Source organism: Lepidochelys kempii, chromosome 17 (assembly GCF_965140285.1).
Source record: "Lepidochelys kempii isolate rLepKem1 chromosome 17, rLepKem1.hap1, whole genome shotgun sequence".
Classification (NCBI taxonomy): Eukaryota; Metazoa; Chordata; order Testudines; family Cheloniidae; genus Lepidochelys; species Lepidochelys kempii.
In genome coordinates, this window is record NC_136396.1 from 5,488,315 (window position 1) to 5,507,485 (window position 19,171).

Here is a 19,171-nt window from a genome sequence, read left to right on the forward strand (position 1 = left end):
GTGTACGCTAAGGGATGAATTCCTTTTTAAAATGTAATTTTTGAATTTTGCTTATGAAAACATTACGAAGACAGCATGCTATAAACTTCTCATGGGCAATGCTTCAAGGAAGACATTGGACAGTTCAAGGGAGGCATGCTTTGTTGACCAAATCATTGTGCACAGTAGAGACTCCTTGCATTTTTTCATTCCCACCACAGACTCCCTGTGTACCCTCTTCTCATCCTTCTCTATTTCAGGGACTCCCTGAATCTCCCCATGCCAGGGGCTCTGTCTCTCCTCCCTTGCCTCACCTTGCCACATGCAAGGGGCTCTGTGTGCATCTCCTTTTCTCCCCATCATTCTTACTACTTTTGTTTTCTGGCTGGGAGATAAGTCATTCAGGGTCTCGACATTGTAAACTGTATTGGGAAGATATGCAGAGTTGAGATGGGGGTGGGGGGCATTGTGCAGTGTTCCAAAATTATCACATTAGAGACACACTCAATTCCATATTTGTGTCAAAAGCCTCACAAGCTCAGCCAACAGGGCTCATTAGCCACAGTTTTATTCAATGGCAATTTGAGATGAATCATTGCTACTATCCTGAAGATAATTCCTGCAGCTCTTATTTTGAGGAAGCTGCAGCCACTTGGCCATAAATAGTATTTGCCCAGTGTTCCCAAGTTATTCTGTTGTTGGACAGGACTATGCTCACAGTTGGGCAAACCCTGGGGAGTCTGACAGTCTTCACTAGGGGAAAAAAGCATGTTTTTAACCTGTTTTTTAACTTGTAACCCTAGTATGGACAATGCAATCTGTAGCTTTAACCCATAGAATAAACCTCATCCAGCTAACACGTGTTAAAACTATAAATTACCTTGTCTGTATTAGAATGTTAACACGTTAGTTAACGCATGTTAAAACACACACATTTTCCTAGTGAAGACAAGGCTATATGGCAGGATTAACCTAGCCTGTGATATCCGCTATCCCTACCTAACCTCCAAGGACTACCCACCATTGGATTCCATTAATAGCAATTTATTTGGCATCCTATCAACTAACTAGCCCTTTACCACTACTTTGAGCCCAGATAGCTTGTCTAGATCTTCGAGGGCTCTCCAGTTTATGAACTGAATAGCAAAAGCAGCCCTAAGAGATCCCTACATTAGGCCAGTGAGAATTTCACATCCTGTGGTTTGCTTTTTCTGACGTCCCGTGTTAAGACAGCACATGTTAGCTAACACATTTTAACTAACCTGTTTTAACACCCTAACGTAGACAGGTCAAATTGTATTTTAACAGTTGTTAGCTGGTTGAGAGAAACCCTAGGTTCCCCCTAGCTAACGCATGTTCAGATACAACTTGCCCCATCTATGCTATGGTTTTCATGTAAGGCTGTCAAACAATTAAAAGAAATAATCGCAATTAATTGCAGTTCTAATCTACAAATGTAAAATTTGTTTTTGTTACATAACTGCATGCAAAAACAAAACCATGTAAAACTTTAGAGCTGACAAGTCCACTCAGTCCTACTTCTTGTTCAGCCAATCACTAAGGCCTGGTCTACGCTGGGGGGGGGGGGAATCGATCTAAGGTACGCAACTTCAGCTATGAGAATAGCAGTACTTGGGGCACCTTAGATTTGAAAATGTAGAAAAACATCCAAAAATATCTATCATAAATTTAAATTGGTATTCTATTATTAACAGTTGATTAAAACTGCAATTAATTGTGACTTTTTTTAATCTAGTTAATTTGTTTTGCGTTAATTGCTTGTGTTAACTGCGATTGACAGCCCTGTTTTCATGTAATAGTTACAATGTATTGGCTAATGTAATTTAAAAAAAAAACCCCACCTTATAAACTAGTGTAAACTTGTTTTGTGAGAGCAATACATCTCTAGACTAGGTAAATCCAGTTAGTAGCCTTCTATAAGTAAGATGGTCATTAGTGTGGTCAAGATGCAGCTTAAGCAAAGATGGGCATGAGTGGATACCATTTGATGTGTCTTGCCTTCCTAGGAAAGTGGTGGGTGCTCATAGAAACTTCTAATTAAACTTGGAATTACTAGTCTGTAACAACCTGTTAAATGTTAACCATATAAATTAAAACTTGAAATCTTTAAATGTCACTTTTATAGCTCTCTCAGTATCTACTTTGCCTATATTTATTTGTTCTCGTAACAAAACAGGGAAAGCGCAAATACTGTGGGGAAAATAGCAGTGTGATTCACTGCTACTGTAAGCAAAACATCCTTGTGTGTTTACTCGTATCTGACAGATGCAGTATGGTGTGCACTGAATGTTAAGCGTCAAGTCTGGGAATCGGTTGGTCTTTTCTTGGTATTATGATCCCTTCTCTAAAATGTTCTTGAAAGTAAATAAAAATTCAAGAAATCCTTTAATTTTTAATGAAATGCTTTTGTTCTTTAAAGAAATATCTTTGCTTTTTAACAGAGTACATATGACTATAAATACCAGGGGTTTTATGCCTTTCAGATAGAAATCATTGCAGATCATTTTGAGCACTGACTCAAGCAACGTGCAATGAGCAACGTGCTTATCAGGGAGAGAATTTGATATATCACTCAAGCTTCTCACTGTGTTTTCTATGCTTTTCATATGGAAAACGTCTGTTACTCTTTTATCCTCAGATTAAAAGAATAGCTATCAGGGTGGAATTGTCTGGGACATTGTCTAGCTGAAGCTTAACGATTTAAGTTATGGGCTATAATATTAACATTTTTGTGTGTATTAAGGCACGATTTGGGGATGGTTTTGAGAGAGGGGGAGGAGTTCATTTTTCAAAGTTTGAGATATTATTAATTAAAGTGAATTTAATGTTGAGTTCTGGTTCTTTTTTCTTTCCCTTATACTTCATAGATTCCAAATCCTCTGTTTGACCTGGCAGGGATAACATGTGGCCACTTTCTGGTTCCCTTTTGGACCTTCTTTGGTGCAACCCTAATTGGGAAAGCAATCATTAAAATGCACATCCAGGCAAGTACATGTTACACCTCTTATAAAACACCGGGGAGGATTTTTTTAAGTAAGAATTGCACCATTATCTCTGCAGTATTTCAGTGAGCTGTGATTGGAAATTCGTTTGGTGCAACAGATTTAAAATAAAGGTTCTGTTAGGGTTACTGAACTCAAAACTTGGGCAACTAAATAATCTATGGCTATAAACTAATAAACTCACCGCCTACACCACTCAGGAAATTGGTGGTTAGCCAAATTATTTACCTAGGGTTTTTATCAGACGGAAAAGGCTTCATACTCATAATGAACTTGCCTTTTTGGTAACACACACATGTTCATTTTCAGAGAGCTCTGGAATGAGCGTTTATCAGTCAGGAAGTATTTTTAAATGTTCACTTTCACTTGAGTTAAAGTTTTAAAGAAAATCCCAGTCCTTTCATCCCATTGATGCCTGGTCTCTGCTGAAGCCAACCTGGGGGCATGTGTTGGGACACACTGGCCATGATTTTCAAAAGTCACTGGTTATTGAGACACTTCAAAGAGGTCTGATTTTCAGTGAACAGGTACTTAATATTTTCTGAAAATGAAGTCCTTTCATTGTGCGTTAAGTTGAGCACCCAAAATCACCGGTCGCTTCTGAAAATTTTGAAGTAACTGGAGGAGCTACTCACCATTCTGTTCAATGCAAGATAAATTGGTATGGTATTCAGTTACATTGTAGTTATTGATGATGCTACAGTTGAATATATGATGTGTCCCTAACTATGTCATCTGCTTTGTAATCACTAGAACAAATGTCTTTTGATTCAGCATCCCCAGTAATAATGCAGTGGCCACAGTTGTATAGCTTGAAAATCTTTATTGTCACTTCATTAAAGTAGTGATAGTGGGTGGCTGCATGAGATTACTTCTTCAATACACCCAACCAAAAGGATCTCATCCCAGACCAGGACTCTGTTAAAGGGGTATTCCTTCCACCTTATTTTTTTCTGCCTTTTTTTATCCTCCTTTGCATAGTCTTAAAATGGAGGCCAATTCATGGGTCAGAAATCATGATTGTGAGTTTATTGTGAAAAGACTTGCATTGGTCAATGCCATTTTTACTTGCTCAATGCCGTTTTTGCCTTCCCTGGAATTTTTTATTTAACTAAGATTTAAGATTTATTTATGCTGACTTGGAAAAGCCTAAAAATAAAATAGTATCTGTGTGAAGTAATTCCCAAGATTTTTTTTTAATCTGTACAGTGAAATTAATTTGGAGAGAGTTGGCTATTCTCCATTGCTTTGCAGTGTAATTTCCAGTGATCTATTCTGGATAGTGAAAGCAACAAATACTCCCAGTGCCTTGTGCACTTACTTGGTAAACCCTTTTACATCATAAATGTGTTTGGCTATTAGAACTACATTTTGTGTACTGTTTTCTTTCAAGCAAGTTGTTGTGCAATAATCTGGACTTGATAGTGATCTTGCTGTAAATTGGAATTTTAGGAAATGCAGTGGTCATGGAAAAAGAGTTATAATAAGATTGGAGAGAAAGCCAATGGGTCCATAAGCATTGCCATTTTATAGTTGCATTTAATTGGCCCTTTTAATCTGGACCATCGAATCAATTCACACAGTTCTATTAATTTCCTTATTCAGAGTCCAGTTAATTCACTTCTCATTAGATCATACATACAGTGATTTAGTGGAGACTGTATAAACACTATATATCATCTCACCTACACTCTGTAAAAGGGCAAGCTATCAAATCTGACAAAAATGGGATTAACAATGGCTACATTAACAGAACTTTAACTGTAGCAAGTAGAGTGATACAATTATCATAAGGCTTTGGGTTTATCATGTAGGGCATTTTATCTACTTAAGGTCACCTTTCTGTCACTGAAATACATTCTTATTTTAAATTTTTAACTTTCAATATCTAGGACAATTGTCTCAACCAGGTCACTGCCTCTAAAGGGAAAAATAGTCTAATTTTCAAAGGCAAATTTGGATACCCATGGTCTCATTTATTTTGTCCCTAAATTGGTAGGTCTTTGTTCCTTACACTGCCCTTCTAGGGGATAAGGACTTGGGACCAAAAAGATTTACTATCTTTCACTTCCATGTAATTTTGAAATTTTATCTACCCAAACGTATGTTTGTAATGGGGACATAAATTTGTCTTTCTGCACAGAGATGAGTGTTTGTTTTTTTTCTATGAAAACACTGATGGAGTTGAGTGACTTTGAGCTTCTGGGAATATAGGTTTAGGGAGGATGTGAAATGGTTAGCACACAGGCTGGAAAAACATTGCAAGAAATTAAATGTATGAGGAAATAGAATAACAGTCTAAAAGTAACTAGCACTTCTCTGTTCTGCCTCTTTTATTGAAAAGGGTGATATTGAAAAACAATGATACTCAAAGAAAAGTTAAGGGAAAATTATCTGTAAGTGCAGAAGAAGTCATTTAATTGGAAAGGAACATAAGTTGTCGTACTCCATTGTCCTTGCTTCCCTTCTGATTAAACATTTCTCTAACTGATGTTTTCCTTCCTACAGAAACTTTTCGTTATTATAACATTCAGCAAACATATAGTGGAGCAGATGGTGTCCCTAATTGGGTGAGTAATTCTATAACTGACTAATACCTTCAGAGTTTGAGTGGAAAAATACTAAGGAGTCCAGTCTAGTATGCTGAAAGTCAACTTTCTGCTAAAGGAGGCAGTGCTTTACTCTCAAGAAGTGCAAATTTTGGCCTGCAAAGCTGGTTTAGATTTTATCTGAGCTGTCATTTCTTATCCCAAAGGTTTCAACTACCTCAAGCGATACCATAACAGTTTGGATAGATGCAGTATGTACATACCACGTTCTTATTATGAATTAGTGACACTGCTAGCTCAAGTTCTGCAGTATAATCTGGTGGCTTTCTGTGATGATATACTGTGACTCCTATCAGAAAATGAATGAACTGTCACTACTTACAATACATAGTATTCACATGTAGCTAAAGGTGGAGGCCCTTAGAAGAGACATTCCATATATTTTATTATATGAAATACCTTCTAAAATGTTAGGATGAAAACCTGGACATAGCATTGTAATCTTCTCTATTACAAAGAAACTTTTTTCATTAGAGAAAGTTGCAAGCTGTTCAGGGATAAACTGTTCCTATTTTGAGAAAATACCTGTCTTTTTCCAGACTAGTGTGTTTCTTAGGAAATGATTCAGACTTGTTTTAAGCTAAGATTTCATTTAAATGTCAGGGGAAGTAGAGCAAGAACACATGTAATACCCAGATTAAAAAAAAAAAAAGATAATTTAAAATACAGTGTAAGAATGTATTGGCATGATGGGATTTAATACTGATTGAAAAGTATATTTAATCAAGCATTGAATTTCACCATGTCACTTGGGAGATTTACCCATTCAGACAAAAATGCTGTATGATTTCAAGAGCCCAAGTCAATCTGAACATCCCTTATCGGCAATCTAACAAATACATTCCCAACACAGCCTCTCCCAATACACAGCCTTAAGCAGTGTATAAAACTACTTGAATACAAACAAAATATGCAGTTCATTTGTCTCGGTATACATGACTTAGTGCAAATCATCCAGTATTGCATCACTAAATTGTGCTTAACTGTTCACAAGAAACATTTGTGTGCTCAAAGACAAATGTTGCAGAATTTTTTTAATAAATTGTTCAGACTGCTCTGACATTAGAAGAGGTGGTTTTCATTTTTATCAAACAGTGGTTTAAATACAGTATTTCATCTGATGTCTGATATACATTAGGTGTTAACAATCTGATTTCAAAATCAATTCTGAAGATGTGTTTTTACTTGCTCCTTAAGGACTTTCACTCATTTTTGAGGACACATGATGATAGCCAGGACACTCTTTGCTGTCTTATAGTTGAATACTTTTTTGGTGTTTAAAAAAAAAAGTCTCAAGAAGAGTTTCTGGATAGGAGTGTCTGGAAATAATTGCTATTTAAATATGTAAACTTGAAGTAGTAATGTTATACAAAGAAATAGGAGTGTCTGATGCAACATTCTTGGGCACTTCACTGATGGAACAGATCTGATTTTATTGCTTCCTGAGTTTTTCATTGGGAGTCTGGATTGTAACAAACTTCAAAATGAATGTTTTGTTTTTAATATTCCTTTAAAAAAAATGCTACTGGTTAGAAATCATTGTCTTTTTGACATTAGCCACTCCAAGCTGATTTGCTTTTTATCTTTGATCAACACTACTGCTGAGTAAGGTATATTTCCAAAGACTTCCTCAAATGCAATCTTTGGGCCAAAGCTAGTTTTTTCCTACTTCATCTGTCTTGGAGATAGTTTTTCATCAAATTACTTTTGAACATATTCACAAGATTTCTGCTGGATTCAGATTTTTATTAGACAGTTGATGTCAGAATTCAAAAATGTTCTTGGGAGACAGTAAGTTTTTTGGAATGTCCCAGTATCCTTGACTTTTCTCAAACACAGTCTGCTAGCATTACCTCATCAATTTCTCTCTAGAGTAGTATATAAAACACTTAAGCAATAGCTTGCATTAGAAGTTCTTAATCATTATTAAGTACAAAGAGAATACTCAATGATTAACATTAACCTTTTAAAACACATTTATTCCATTAGTTTGACTTGAGATAGTTTGTAGTTCTGAGATGTTGCCTTTTGCAAAACAGTGTCTAACCAGAAAGATTTTTTTAAAAGAAAATTTATGTACAGGATTATCAACGCCTAGATGGAAGATTAAGTTGAATTGTAAGGAGAGAATTATTAACGTCCTTGAAATTGTTGTGATTTTATGCACTAGACCATATTCTCTCTGATAAATAGATGAGTCTTAATCTTTAATGAAAAACAGAGCTGCGTGCAACTCTTTTTTCCTTAGGATTGCAATTGTTTACTGATATTACCAGAGTCTGTGTTCATTGTATCCTGAACTTGCAAAACCATCCCTTTAATACAGTTCAGGGTGCTTTGGTTTCACAATTTTATTATGTAGAAAGTTTTTCTACAACCCACCCAAACGCTTCAGGATTAAAAACAATTACATAAATCAAAAGCTGAAAGCTATGGAGAGATTTAGCAAGGGAAAATGTTGTCAACCAAGTTTTGAAATAAAATGGAGAAGTCTGAGGCACGAAGACCTTAGGGCTAGTCTACACTTAAGGGTTATTTTGGATTAAGATAGGGTGTGAATTCAAAGTGCAATAGCTATTCCCCATGTGGACACTTGTATTTTGGAAGAAGAATGTGTTTTTCCAGTTTAGCTTAATCTACTTCCAAAGTGATATTAATTTAAATCAGAAAAAGGTGCTCTTATTCTGAAATAAGAGCATCCACATGGAGAGATGTTCTGGAATAGCTCTTGTGGAACAGCTGTTCTGCTCAGCGTCCCCATATAGGCAAGTCTAACTGGCAGCAACAACAGAGAAAATGGCTATTACATCAACTGAGCCCCAGGTTGTGTGGAGGAGCACCCAGGAAAGGAGAATGGTGCTAGCTGAAAAGGATAGAGCACAGATAATAAGAGAGAGCCCTAAAAAGTTGGAGCAAGATCACAGAGGATTTTAAGCACAAGGAGGCTAGTTTTCAACAAAATCAATGAGTTAGATTATTTATTTGTATTATTGTAGAAGCCCCAGTCATGGCCTAGGACCTCATTGTGCTAGGTGCTGTACAAAGAAAATGGCAGTCATTTCCCCAGAAAGATTCCAGTCTAAATGAATGAGGAGCAAGTGAAGTTGTTTTAGAATGGGGGATAGTGTACTTGTATTTGGTTGTATGTGCAAGAAGGTGGGCACCAGTATTCTGCACGTGCTGGAGTCTGGGTTGCTGCTGAAATTCAAAGTGAGGTCTGAGGTGAGAAAAGGCAGAAGGCTGTTGAAAGATTGACAGGGGGAGCCTCAGATCACTCAACTACCAATGCTATCAGCTAATGATCTGGAGGTTGCAATGTTGCTGTTTAGAGAGGGCATGTTTTTTGCTGGGGTCTTACAGATACAAAGTGAGGAATGGAGGATGCTGTCAAGGGGGCAAGATGATGCATTAACTATTACTTTTGTATTCTCTGACTTAAAGAGGAGGTTAGCTTACTAAGCAGCCATGTTACATACTTTTTGTACTAGTTTTAGGCCACAATTAACCAATTTTAAAATTGTTTAATTCGTAGCTATATTGTGGGTTTCCTTTTGGTTTTTTTAATCTTTAGATTTAATTGTTTTACCTACAGCTGCATGAATGTTTACGAAGTCACTGAGCATATTGCTTTTAAACATGATCACATTTGACTTTGAAGTGGTGATTTCAAATGGGCACTAGGAATTCCCAGAAAGCTATTAAAGAAATATTACTCAAAACGAACCATATAAAGAACTTTGGCAAGCTGTAACATTGCTGAACGATTTATCAGAAAGAAAAGTCCACCCTTTGGTTTTATCCGGCTGTTAAGGAGTTGCCATTTCTTAGTGATCAAAAGAGAGGACAGAAGGAAAAACTTCATATGTGTTCTAGGTTCCTGCTGGGAGTTCTGAGCTCTAGCATAGTGCTGTGTAATGTTAAATGCCTGCCAAGGTTCACCCCAGAAGTAGCTGCACTTTCATAATAAGTGAAGTTTTTATTACATATATAGATCGTAAAACCTGTTGTTAAAACACTTCAGCATCCTTCAGGAACCTTACGCAAATGATCCTCATTGGACCTTGCCAGTAGGAAGCTCATTCTAAACTCAAGCAGCAAATGCTGTCCTCGTAGTCCGGCTGCCTAAACAGTACGAGAGACGTGGCCTGTCTTCTTTTCACAGGAAAAGGGTTTTTTGTATGTACAGTATATGCTCCTATGATGATCAGGATAAGGTATGGACAACATTTGAGCTGGGGAAATCCGTACACCTGCTCCATTTGACCGTCGCATCTAAAAATAGTGCCGGAGGAAAGTAACTGTTAATTAGTTGCAAAAGACAAACACAAAGTGAGGTCTGTTCAGTCTGTGATATTTATGCAAAAATGTAGCCTGTAGCACCCCTTAGCAGTTTAAGGGCTAAACTGTCAATGCCCTGTCCTGCAGATTAGACTTGTGACTCCCATTAATGCGACAGCGAAGTCTGAGCCTGAAGGTATAGGTCTGAAAATCTAACCCGAAGTATCAAATACTTCTTCTGAGCAATTTCTCAATCTAGGGTTTCACCTGGGCCAATTTTTGATGCTTTAAAGCCACATAGGCCAGTTGGAATTTGACTAGTTTGCACTAGTAATTAAACAGCTTACATGAAACCAGCCTCTATTCATACTTGAATCACTGACTTTGTGAACTAATGGGGTGCTGCTCCTTGTTACGTTACAATTCACAACGCAACCCACTGACTCAGCAGCAAATTAGTTGTAATTGACTCTTCTGACTTCATCTGTAAAGGGCATTGTGTTTTCCTCTTGACACAATTTTTTTCTCAAAAAATGTGTCAAAAAACTTCAGCCACCCAAAAGGTTTTTATTTTTTCCTTTTAAGTTTTCCCCAAAAAACAATCTTTTTTTTTAAAGATTAGCAATGGGGACAATGATTAACTATCTTTTCATGCAGAATAGTTTAGCTTTGTGGTTTATTCTCCTTAATGTGCAAAGCAAAGCTCTTTAGCAGCTTGGGGACCCCAACAGTATAACTTGGAACAGTGAGCATCAAACTGGCAGAATCCACATCACTTTGATTTTAACAGAACACCATCCGAAGAGCAAGATCTGATTTACAAATCAAAGGTCCTGTCTTTATATGGACCTTTGTTTTACATAAATACCTCAGCACTAATATGGTGCAAGAAGTCCTGTTGAATTGGCACCAGAATTAAAGTATATATTAAAAAATGGCTTCTAATTTGTGTTTAGACTAAGACTTTTTATTAAAATTCTGTTGAAAATAATCCAAAATGGCTGAGAATGTAGATAATTTAGCAGTGACTTTATTTAAAGTCTCCTGAGGTGGAATTGCTTTTGGACGCTTATGCTCAAATAAATTTGTTAGTCTCTAAGGTGCCACAAGTACTCCTCGTTCTTTTTGCTGATACAGACTAACACGGCTATCACTCTGAAACATTACACCTGACATTTCTTGGTGCAGTAAATCAATGGCTCTCCTCCCACAAGTATATCAGAAACCTGTGGGATTGTGCCTTTATAATACGGTTGTGTACACAATGGGGAAACTGGAACAAAAAAGATTTTAATAGCTTGAAAGGGACACAGATGTGAATGAAATTTGAGAAGTTTTGATGTTAAAACCTTTAGATGGATCACAATAGAATTAAGAGTTTATTTGAAAAGGGCTTGTAGGATTTAAATGTGAACTAGCAAGTGAATGTTTGAAAGCTGTAGTTTTGCTTTTTAAAGATATAACACTGATTTTTCTTGCCTTCACATAGAAGAAATATTTCTTTACAAATAACAATATCCAACAGATTTGAAGTCTAATACAAACTGCAATGACAACTCTGTTCAAGTTAGTGTTTAACATACCAAAAATAAAAATCTCTCAAGGTGAAGTGTTGTTCATGACATGTAGATCACTTGTGTATTTGAGGACATCCCAGATAAATTAGATCACATTTAAGGCAACTTTAATTTCATGGTGTCACAAGTATTTTATTTGAAGATTATTCTGAATAATGTTTCAGATGAAATCAAAATGAAAACACAAAACCGCTTCTTAACCCCAGCTTTGCTCCCCTTGACCTTGAGCATAAATCCGATTTATTTAATTAAATATCATCAGTTTCATTTTCCAATTTTAAAATAATACAGATGACTTATCTTTGTTTCCCCAAATGTTTTAAAAACCAAGGCGGCATTGATATAAATTAAAGCCAGTGGCTCTGCCCTCAGTTTTAGAAGTCAGGTTTCTTTAAGCTGTAGGCACCTTGGGAGTGAGTCCAGATTTGCTGCAGTGTAATCTATCATGGTTGAGTCAGGCAAGAAGTCTGAGGTCCATTCTGACTCACCATGAATTGTGTCCTGGTATTGGTTGAGCCTCAGGGAAATGGATGGTTTAAATACTGTGAGAATCTTTATCAGCACAGGAAATGACAGCTCATTAAAATACTAACCGTTAAGCCTGTTTAGATCACTGTCTGGAAAAAAAAAATTAACCATTTGAAGGTTCAGATAACTTGCCAGAAGAAGGTGTACTTTTTGGATGGTGAGGGAAGCATGCAAATCAGTCAGCTTTACTTACTAGTCCAGTGGCACTCAAAATATATCCTTTCAAACCTGTTTGTTGGGGGTTTATAACCAAGGCATAAAACTCTTGTTGAGAAAATTTAGGCCATACAAAACCATAACCTCTTGAGCCCTTCTAAGGAAGGGACAACATAAAATGTCTAATTGTGGCTATTTTAGTGAGTGCCTCATTCCTCTTGTGCAGCAATATGAAGAGTAAAACATACAGCTTCCTACATATCTCTTGTGTCCTTTGGGGAAAAACTAGGAAGAAATGTGAAAATTAGAACAGAGCAACTCTAAGTTTGGTATATTAGGAGTTGTACTTGATATACAGTAAAACTTTTCTCTAGCTTTCCACAATTGTGTGGAAGTTGAAGGCCATTGCTCTGTCTGCCATTGCAAGTTTGATCAACAAGCAGAACCAGTCTTCCTCAGAGCCACAGATAATGGAGGAGAGCCCAGAGCTGTGAATTCCCTTCATTACATTAAATTTTTGACTCTTCTTCACCACTGAACACTTTATTTTTTTGTAGATCCAGAGAATCAATCTGGTCTTCGACTAAGTTTACTTTATTTGTGAAATCAGAATATGTTCATGGCTCATGCTGACAAAAAGCAAACAGATTTTTTTTCCCTTTCGGCACCAAAAATAATTTTTAAAAAGCCCCCCGATGTGATTAGGACATGATCTTCTATCTCTTTGGTGTTTCAAGTAGCCCAGAAGGGTAGGGAGAGAGTGTCCAGTTGAAAAACTCTTCCCACAGCTATGGTGAACATATGCTTCCTGACTCAGAATTGGGCTCTGCAGGTGATAATCTGGTTTCTACAGTTTATCACCCACAAAGGCAACATATGGTTGAACAGAGCCAAAGGGCCAGGTTAGTAAGACGTGTGATCACAAACTTGCACGCAGACATTCTCTCTCCCTGGTAAACCCTGTAGAAAACTGATTTGAAGGAGAGTCTCACATGGGCAATCCATTGTGGTGAAGCTGGGCAGGTATTTACTTGACTCTGGCTCTAGATTTATTTAAAACAGTATTTTCCTATAGCTGTGCTACTTCTGGCCTCTGACATGTTAACCAGAATGTGATGTAGGGTCCTTTTTCCTATGAACTGTTCATTCTTATGAACACTGTCTCTTGAACAAGCACAGTGCCTGTGTGTTCAGTAGCCATGTAGTCTGGACAAGCCCAGTCCTTATATTAGCAGTGAGTCTTTCCAGCTTAATGGAAAGGATGTATTTTTAAAGAGAACATTCACAAAATGTGACTTCTGACTCGAGCTTACATCACTTTTAAAATAGAGGTTTTGATCTGTTTAAGTCTAGAGGCCTGGCTGATAGTTTGTATAGTGTATTTAGCATTCTGGTTTACACTATTTTTCCCCTTCAAACTATTTCCATGATAAAACTGACCTGGGTATATTCAGACTTTGAGCACGTGTCATTTCTTACTGAGCACAGCCCAGACTTTAATTCCTGTTCTTCAGTTCATTTCTCCAATGGGGTATGAAATTTAATGTATGTTGCTAATGTCCTGATTCAGCAAAGCATGTAAGTACATGCTTAAAGTTAAGCAATTTCTTCTTAAGTGATTTGCTTTTGAGTTCTGTTGAAAATTGGTTATCATTAATTCTTCCAGTGCTCCATAATGTAACAGGTGTGGTGTGCTAAAATTACACCTTCAGTGCTACCCAGTGTACCTATTTACATTGAGACTCCTGCTGAAACTTATAAATTTGAGTAAATTTACACATGTGCCTAAGTGTTAGTAGAATTAAGCCCATAGATTCTAAACTCTCTGGTGGCCTTTTCTGTAAAGTACTAGTAGAATGTTAGCACAATAGAAGTACAGAAAAGGATTACCCAGTTACCACAAACACTGACCAAATTAAATAGTTATTTTTGATGTTCAAAGACTATTTTTAAAGAAAATTTTAATGAAATTTCAGTAAATAGAATCATAAAACAGTAAAGGGTACCTACAGTACAAGAGGTATAATCAGTAAAAGCTAGTAAAATTAAAGTATACAATGAATAATGAAACTTATCTTAAAAAAAAAAAACCTGAATTTTAATATTGCTGAAAGTTCTGATGAAGTGGGTTTTAGCCCACGAAAGCTTATGCCCAAATAAATGTATTAGTCTCTAAGGTGCCACAAGGACTCCTCATTGTTTTTGCTGATACAGACTAACAGGGTTACCACTCTGAAACCTTTAATTATGTTGTAACTTTGGGGGTGGCAAGATTTTATATTGTGTGTGTGTTCTTAAATACCTGCGAAAAAGTACTGTTAACACTTTTCAAATGGTATTCATAGATTCTAAGGCAAGAGGGAGCATGGTTGCCATCTAGTTTGGCCTTCTGCTGAACTGAGGCCACAGAACTTCCCCAAAATAATTCCTGTTTGAACTACAGTGTATCTTTTTAGAAAAACATAGTTTTGATTTAAAAATTCCCAGTGATGGAGAATCCATCACAACCCTTGATAAATTGTTCCAATCATTAATTTTTTTGGTGCATCTCTTCCGAGCAGCTAATTTTTTGTGAGAAAAATCTACTTCTAACCCAAAGAGATTCAGGCTAAGATTTCTGCTGAAATCATAAGCACCATTTCATTATCACTATCATACATTTGATATGTGGAGTTTTGTAGAGACAGTCAGTGATTTTTGTTTTAAGCAAAATAAATAAATATTTAGATACGTACATAGAAAGTTGCAGTGTGTAGTGACTTTGACACATCGGTTTTGATTACTATGATGTGCAAATAAATTATCAGTGAATTCCAGGTGTGTTGGTAACTAGAGCAGAAATGTATGTTCCAAACTGTTCAACGAAAGTAACTAATTTTTCACAATTCTTTAAGAGAAATTTTAACTCTATTCAGCTGCTACTGACAAATTCTCTTCAATCAGTAATATTTTTCTAAAAAAGGCTAAGCTCTTTAATGTAGGATCACCCAAAGTGTATCATGAAGCTTCCAAGATTTGTAAAGTTTTGTTCCATTGAAAAATTTGCAAATCAGTTTTTCAGATGAATAGCTGAAAACATGATATTTAACACAGGTAAATGAAAATAAGAATATTTTAAAGCTAATTGTAGCTTCCAGTTAAACAGAAGTGATTCAAAGTTCTTCAAGAAACAGTCAGATTTAGTATAAGATGGTTGCAAAGTAAAATAAAAAGTACAATTTCAGGTTATGCAAATGGTACATATTTTATTCTGAAATCTTTCATTCTGAATCCAAATTGAGAGATTATTTTTGCAAGCAAGATAAAATCTAAAAATATTTTCTAAAGCTTAATATAAAAATAAAGCCAACCTCACTGACTTGCATCAGTATCAGGGATGCAATGCAAATTAATGAATTCTGCAAATTCATGAATAAATATAATAAAGGAGAATACTTCATGGAATGTCCTTTGTTCACTTATTATGACAGTTATCACTGGTTTTGATGTTTCATAATGTCTTTGTGAATGATCTTTCTATTTAAACAAAAATTGAGGTCATACATCAGTTCGCTACCTGTGTTGCTAAACCTTTGAAAGGTAGGGAGCTTTTTGTTTGTGCGCAGATTATAAAGTATATTGATGAACAAAGTTCTAGTGTACATTTAGGGCCTTGATTTCTTATCTCACTGACTTTTATTATTATTATTACTCTTATTTCTTTTAAAAGACCATAGGCTTTCCTCTGTTAACAATGGAAGCTGAGAGAATCTGAACAGAATGGTAGATAAGAGGGAGTTTGAAGCCATTTATTGTTGGAGGGGATATCTTGCACCACCTTCCTTTATTCAGCCAGTTGTGCAGTGATGCATGCGGTTTGCATTTAGAAAACTGGAACCACAGTACTCTTCTGAAGCTACATCTTAAACCTATTGCTGAGCGGCGCAGAACTGTGATGCAAAATGCTGTCGCTTCTGCAGTCGCAACTGCACCCAGCAAATGGGTAGAATTCTTGAAACTGTTGCTGAAATACAGGCTGTGGCTGTTGAGTTAATGGGTTGACATACATTCCTAAAGAGCCATTAGGAATGGGAGAGCTGTGGCTTGTAATTAAAATGCATTTGATCAATTGCTAACCTTAAAAATGTATATACCCTGCAACTTGAATTGGGCTCAGTACATTGAGTGAAATGTTAGCTCTTCAGAATAGTGTGTGAGGAAATGGTCAGAGAATTAGTAGTACTGCTTAAATGGCTGTGTTTTACTGGAAGATTATAGAAATAATCAAAACTAGAAGTTTTAACCACTAAGGTTAAGAAGAATTTTATTTCTAGTATTGCGAATCTACATGTATAAGCTTGCTACTTTCTAAATTTTACTCTAGCAAAAATGTAGACAATGCACATTTCTTTGGCAACTGAGTGTATAAGTATAAATATGCCATAAAATATAGTCAATTGTTCAATTATGCAGGACCTAATATAGGGTTCCCACAGTCCTTGTATGGATGGCCCAAAGGTCCATAAAATAGCTTAATGAAGTTCTGTCATAAAGCGAACTTCAGTCATCATTCACCATTATAAAAAGTTGTGCAGAATGCTTTAAATGGAAGAATTGTTTTAAAATATACTCTTGGTGTATCAGGAGGAAATGCCCTAATCTCAACCCTGTGAACTTCTTAATTTTCATTTCACTGCTGCGATAATCATTATAATTTGGAGACTGAGTAGGTGAGGGGTTTTTTTAAACAAAGGGCTTGGACAACTACTTAGTTCAACTCTCATCATTTAAACATTTCTATTTTAAAATTCATATAAAGTGTTAAAAGTAAAATATTACCTTTCAGTAGCTTTTTCCTTTTGTTGTGTGTCATTTATTTAAAAAAAAAAAAAAGGTACCCAAGAGATGGTTTTAAAACAGTGACTCGTACTGACCAACGAGTCATTCGGGAGAACTTCTGCCGCAAACTAACAGCTGGGCCCTTACTGGGGTTTTCTGAAGAATTGGAAATAGCTTGTAAAAGCTGCTATACCCTTACATAAAATACATGGATATAAATTTACAGTCGCCTGGCAAAAATTTTAGGAAAATTTACCAGCCCAGCCACAAAATATATACACCAGTTTATCCATGTTGATGAGGAAATATCTCACTGAAGATATTTTTTAAACTTGGCATTCAGTAAAATTGCTTTCCCCAAGCTAGTAGAGCAAATCTAATTAGCGAGGCCGATAGTGAGCTATTCGCAAAAAGAACAGGGGGACTTGCGGCGCCATAGAGACTAACAAAAAGCGAGCTATTTGTACTTCTGGGATTCTGTGGATTTACTACAATTTTAAATGTTCGAAAGCCATTGTCCTCCTTTTTAACTTGTTTTATTTACCCAGGAAAATGTAATCTGTCTAGTGAAAAGGAGTGAATTATAAGGCAGTGTGATAAATACATGTAATTTAATATGGGAAGTACTTCTCCCCCTTTTTAAAGCACACTAAATGATTTTGAAAATCAGATGGGGCATGTCTTCATTGGGGAAATTTTATGGAAGAAAAAAAAAAAAAAACCTACTGGTTTTCACAGAGATCCCTAGTGTAGAGAAGGGACCAGCCATAGGAACTTTGTCAGAACTGATGAGAAGTTGCCATAGTGTAACAAAGGCTTAAAGCATCTCTCATGAGTAATTCTAAAGCACCCAGAACCATGTATTTAGGAGCAAGTAGGTCCCAATGGGAGAGAGGATACAGCTCCTGAGTTATATTACTGTTGACTGGTATGATCTGCAACGGTTAGGTAGTGGATACAAAAAATGATACTGATTCATTTGAGTAGCCTCAAGTTACAATTTTAAAAATGCTTTGGCATCTGCAGAATGGAATTTGGTAGCTACTTTGCTAAGCCTGTCCAGCTTAGTATTTCCAGCTCTTTATAGATGGGAGAAGGCACTGAGTACATAAACTTATCAGTGATCCTTATTACAGTCATCTGAGAACAAGGTGTTTAGTAACATACTGTAGTTTCTATGCAAGTCATCTGCCATAAAACATAGAGTGAATCAGAACAAGGTTCATAGTTCCTTCTTTGTTCCTTTGTTAATCATTGGCTAGTGGGAGGCGTCTTTAGAATTTGCTAATGCATTCTTTTTGGATAAGGATGACGCACAGATTGTCCTAATAAGGACTTAGTTTGAGAAAGGAGCCGCCTTCTTTGAGAAGATAGGAGCAAGTCATAGGGCGGGCAGTTTCTTTTTTAACTGAGGGATGACACAAGCACAAGTCATTTCCTTATTAATCGGTTCAAACCAGTTCTTACAGGAACTGCTGATGATAAATGTGGGACTTCTGAGAAGTCATTCATTTTATTCTCAGCCGTGCATCATTGCACAGGCTTAGCTGAGCTTCTCCCTGGCTTTGAGGAAGTAGTGGAGCATATAGCTCTCTGTGTTACCTCTGAGTTCATTATCAATCTGCTGTGAAATCCTTTTCTTTTTTTTTACTCTTTTTTTTCTTTTTGAGAGTCTGGGGGACCCACTTGTCCCTCCTCTTCAGATGAACTGATAACACACACTGTATTGTTTGGGTCTCCCAGTTATCCCATGCGGGAGTGATGCCTTCTGATCTATGGCTCTGATCTGAACTTTGTTCCTTTTGAGCCAAAGTGGTAAGTTTAAAAAATAAATAAATTGTTTTCTTGTTTTTTCTCCTCAAATTTTGTCTTGTTCTCTGGAATGAAATTTGCACCAGTGCTGTCCCAAGTATAGGTCCCTCTCTTCAGAAGCCGTTCCAAGAGTACTTGGAAGCTCAGCGAATTAAACTTCACCACAAGTCTGACAATGGAGTGCCACAGGTAAGAATTCCACCCACTACCTCTTTTCCTTTCTTCTTCTTTGCTACTCCTTGACTCCTTACCCATTGTATCTGATTAAGTTTTGATTCTAGTTTTTAAAGACCTGGAAATCTCAAAGGAGATAAGGCTTTGAATCGATTTTAAAAACAAGCTGAGAAGTTCAGAGGAAAAACTGTATTTGTACTACATACAACTAGGTTAG

At 36.5% G+C, this 19,171-nt stretch overlaps 1 protein-coding gene across 11 annotated transcripts in view; it reads left to right on the forward strand.

The window, feature by feature from the left end:
• Positions 1–19,171, forward strand: part of VMP1 (vacuole membrane protein 1) — an 88,725-nt gene that overhangs the window by 65,468 nt on the left and 4,086 nt on the right. For all 11 annotated transcript variants that reach the window (XM_073315210.2, XM_073315205.2, XM_073315213.2 and 8 more), the window contains 3 exons: positions 2,868–2,984; positions 5,511–5,572; positions 18,867–18,969. In XM_073315210.2, the coding sequence (XP_073171311.1) occupies positions 2,868–2,984; positions 5,511–5,572; positions 18,867–18,969 (282 nt within the window). The remainder of the gene's footprint in view (positions 1–2,867; positions 2,985–5,510; positions 5,573–18,866; positions 18,970–19,171) is intronic.